Raw genomic sequence first — 4,332 nt, forward strand, 5'->3', positions numbered from 1 at the left:
GAAAGCAATAAGAAGAAGAAGTCCAGGGCGTTCCACAAAGGACCAGCTCCTTGATCGAGTGACAAAGATGAGAGCCTGACTAATTATACTGACTTGCAAATACAAAACTGCTATTAACTCCTCGTTTTTGCCTTGTAATGACCTTACTCCAAATTTATCCTACACACACCAACACCAAGATGAATTTATATAGATTATAATAATTAAGTAAATTGTAGTAGTGTTGTATCGAGTACCGGGAAGAAGGTGGTGTCATGAGCTAGCCAGAAGAAGACAACGGTAACGAGAGCCATGTACGTCCCAAGAACAACTCCAGTAGCAAAGATCTCCTTAAGTTTCCATGAGTCAGGAATTGGGGAAGGCTTGACTCTATCCTTGGAAATGGTCATGATGGTACCGTCATTTAGGATTGCAATAATGAGGACCATGAAAGGAGAAAAGTCAAACTCCCAAATAAGAGCCACAAGCATGAAGCCTAGGACTATACGGATGGTAATGGAGACTGCATAGATCGTGTAGTTTTTCATTCTTTGAAAGATAGCTCGACTAGTGAGCACAGCGCTGACTATGACACTAAGACCTGGCTCTGTCAGGACTATATCTGAGGCGCTTCTTGCGGCATCAGTTGCATCATCCACTGCTATACCGATATCTGCCTTTTTCAGTGCTGGAGCATCGTTGACACCATCCCCGGTCATACCAACAATATGTTTCCTTTCTTGGAGTTTCCTTACAATCTCATACTTGTGCTCTACGCAAGATCAGAAAAGTTTAGAATTTGATTAGTGAGATCAAAGGAAAAGTGAAATTTGAGGATGATTACTATACCAGGAAAGACTCCAGCGAATCCATCAGCCTTCTCAATGAGCTCATCGACAGGAACTCCGCCCGTGGTGTCATCTTTGTTTTCAAGTAAAGAAGAGGAAGGATACATGTTTGTTCCCATTCCAAGCCTACGACCAGTCTCTTTACCAATAGCCAATTGGTCTCCAGTAATCATTTTAACATTCACACCAAGATCAAGAGCTCGTCTAATGGTCTCTGCACTGTCATGTCTTGGAGGGTCAAAGAGTGGCAAAAGACCAACAAACTCCCATGGTGTTCCTGCACTCTCTTTGTCCTTCGCGGGAACCGTCTGCCGTGCAACCCCGAGTGAACGGAGGCCACGCTCAGCAAACTTGTCAATGATCTCATGTGCTCGTCTCTTTGTCTCTCCCTTGAGCTCACAGAGTTCAATTATCTGCTCGGGAGCACCTTTGCTGCATCTATGCCACTCTCCATTGCTATCAATGTAAGTGATCGCGGTTCGCTTTTCTACCGGATTGAAGGGCAAGAAATGCACTTCAGTTATTCCAGCTCTTGCCTCTTTTGGATCACCCAACATGTTAACAATGGAAGTATCGATGGCATCTTGATTCTCTATTCTTGAAGCCCTAGCTGAAAGTAGTATCACAGTGTCCTTGTCTGCGTCTTTGGGGAATACCTGATGAAACACAAGAAACCACAATATTTTAATTAATATTCCAAAAAAAAATATAAATAAATAAATAATGAAAAGATTCGTCCTCAAACCTCAATTAAATTCTTGTCAACTGTAAGTTTGTTAAGAGTTAGAGTCCCGGTTTTGTCGCTGCAAAGAACATCCATACCAGCCATTTCTTCGATGGCGGTCATTCTTTTGGTGATGGCACCTTGTTGAGACAACCTATGTGATCCAATAGCCATTGTCACGGACAACACAGTGGGCATCGCAATTGGGATTCCTCCGATGAGAAGCACAAGAAGATTGTCGATTCCATCTCTATACTTGCGATGCTGGATCGGATACATTATAATTACCTCAATCAACATTCCTATTCCGATTGAACAGATACAGAAATTACCGATGGCGGTTAGGACCTGAAACATTTAGAGGCCATATTAGAAATACTCGAAATGATCGCTTGCCCCGCTAGAAAATATAAGTTAAAGTTAGATATACCTTTTGAAAGTGTCCAACATTGTTAGTACTGTCAACAAGGTGAGCTGCCTTCCCAAAGAAGGTATGCACTCCAGTGGCAATGACAACAGCCTCGATCTCACCTTGTTTGCAAGTGGAGCCAGAGAAGACCTCATCCCCCGGGTGTTTAGTGGCTGGGAGAGATTCACCGGTAAGAGCAGATTGGTCGATCTTAAGAGGATCACCTTCAAGAAGACGAGCATCCGCTGGAACAATATCACCCAACTTGATGCTGATTAAGTCACCTGGAACTAGAATCGCAGCCTCTTGCTCTCCCCATCTCCCATCTCTTAATACCTTTGTTTTAGGTGCAAGGTTGGCCATGAGAGCCGCTGCTGCATTACCGGCATTGTTCTCCTCAATAAAACTGATGGTCGAGTTTATGATGAGCAAACACGTGATACCAACAAAGTCTTGCCAATCCGGTGGCCTTCCACCACCGTTTGCCAGCACAATTGCCATGATTGCCGCCGCTTCCATCACCCATGAAAGAGGGTTCCACATAAACCCCAGAAACTTAAGAAATTTGTTATCTTCCTTCTCTTCTAGTTTGTTTGCCCCAAATATTTGGAGTCTGTTTCTTCCTTCCTCTGATGACAGACCTTCCCGTGAACATTTTAGCTGTTGGAACACTTCGTCCACTGGAATTTTCTCCTGTAATACGTACGTACATTCATGGTTTAATACTTTCTAATTATAACAATTTATGTTTTAATGTTGAAACACAATAATAAAATAAATGGGTACATTAACAAATAACAACAAACACTAACAAGATCAACGTTCTCCTTCTTTATTTCTTCCCATGAGATATCAGCAGCCATGATGAATCACAACGATGAGAAACAACAGTTTTCACGAAGCTCGACTTCTGTAGAAAGAAAAATAAAACTCTCCTTATTCTCTTGTCAAGTGTCTTAAAGAACAAGAAGAGTAAAAGCTATTAAAACTGGGATTTTTCTTTGGTTTGGTGATTTGATGTGAGGACAAAGAACTGGTATATATACACTTAGACAAGTGGCTTGTATGTGTTTTCATAGTTTGTGGCAGACCTTAAACTGAGGAGTTTTGACAATACGTGTGTGTGTTTTGAACTGTTTTTATGCCTTTTCTTTTGCTTTCCATAATTTGTTTTTTTTTTTTAGTTTAGGAGAAAACAGATTACTTGTATTTCTACAAATAGAAATCTAGCATTCATTAATATTTAACACATTTATAAGTTTGAAAAAGAAAGAAGCTGGCCAAACGTTTTGTATTTTTTTTTAATATAACTAGGTTTTGAATCCACGCTACGCGTGGATTTATTTGATATATTTTGATGAAAATTTTATACAATTGATTTAGTTATTAAATATTATTTTATAAAACCTTTAAATTACTATTAAGGTCAATTTTTTATTTCAAATATATAATTAGAAAATTAAAAAAATTATTTGTGTTTAAGAATTAATAATATAGAAAATATTTATAATTTTAAAAATGTTAATTAGTGAGATGTCTAATATATTTTTTCCATATTTTAAAAATATTTTTATTTCCATATATCGTAGTTTTTTTTTCCTATTTACAAAAATAAGTTATACATATTTAATATATTGATCTTACATTCTAAATATAAGATATCAAAAATTTACATATCTCCTCTTTCCATAGTTTTTTTTTTTAAATCTATTAATATCTTTGCATAGAAAATATTACACTAATAGCAGTCAGGTGATGAAACAACCCTTCCCGTTTTTTTTTTAAATACCTTAAATTACTAGTGGTCCCATACCCACTAACATCCTAACATCAATCAATAACAGCGGATAACCAAATAAAATAATTCCAATAATATCCAACATAATAATCCAATAACATCATAATCCAAACAAAGAAATAACCAAAAGCTAACATCCTACAATGTTCCTTTGACTTAATCTAGCAACCTAACAACAGCTAGACCACAATCAATCAAGTCTCTAGAACATCCTCCTCCTCATAGCCCTTGATTCCACGATCACACTTTTCCTTTACCTGCACACCACAAACAACAATTGAGATGCGTAAGTATTATCATAAATACTTAGTGAGGCCATCCTCCCATCTACTGGGTTATACACACAAGCAGATGAGACCCTCAAGTTCAAGCAAAACAAACAACACACAACAATACATCAAACCAGAAAAACAAGTCTCGGATAAGACTAGTGTCGACCGATGCCAAACGGTGTCGATCGATGCTACAACAAGGTGTCGACCGATGCCAAACAGTGTCGACCGATGCCCATCAAATTGGTGTCGACCGATGCTCCTGAGTGTCGATCGATGCCTCCTCTGCAGACACGATCTGC

The 4,332-nt window shown here is 38.6% G+C and overlaps 1 protein-coding gene across 1 annotated transcript in view; it reads right to left on the reverse strand.

Moving 5' to 3' along the window:
• Positions 1-2,956, reverse strand: part of LOC104748631 (ATPase 6, plasma membrane-type-like) — a 4,819-nt gene extending 1,863 nt beyond the window's left edge. Inside the window, exons 1-6 of the mRNA XM_010470239.2 lie at positions 2,773-2,956; positions 1,982-2,653; positions 1,573-1,899; positions 829-1,483; positions 237-751; positions 7-159 (exon numbers count right to left, since the gene is read on the reverse strand). Of these exons, the coding sequence (XP_010468541.1) occupies positions 7-159; positions 237-751; positions 829-1,483; positions 1,573-1,899; positions 1,982-2,653; positions 2,773-2,823 (2,373 nt within the window). The 5' untranslated portion in view covers positions 2,824-2,956. The remainder of the gene's footprint in view (positions 1-6; positions 160-236; positions 752-828; positions 1,484-1,572; positions 1,900-1,981; positions 2,654-2,772) is intronic.

Source organism: Camelina sativa, chromosome 15 (assembly GCF_000633955.1).
Source record: "Camelina sativa cultivar DH55 chromosome 15, Cs, whole genome shotgun sequence".
NCBI classification, from domain to species: domain Eukaryota; kingdom Viridiplantae; phylum Streptophyta; class Magnoliopsida; order Brassicales; family Brassicaceae; genus Camelina; species Camelina sativa.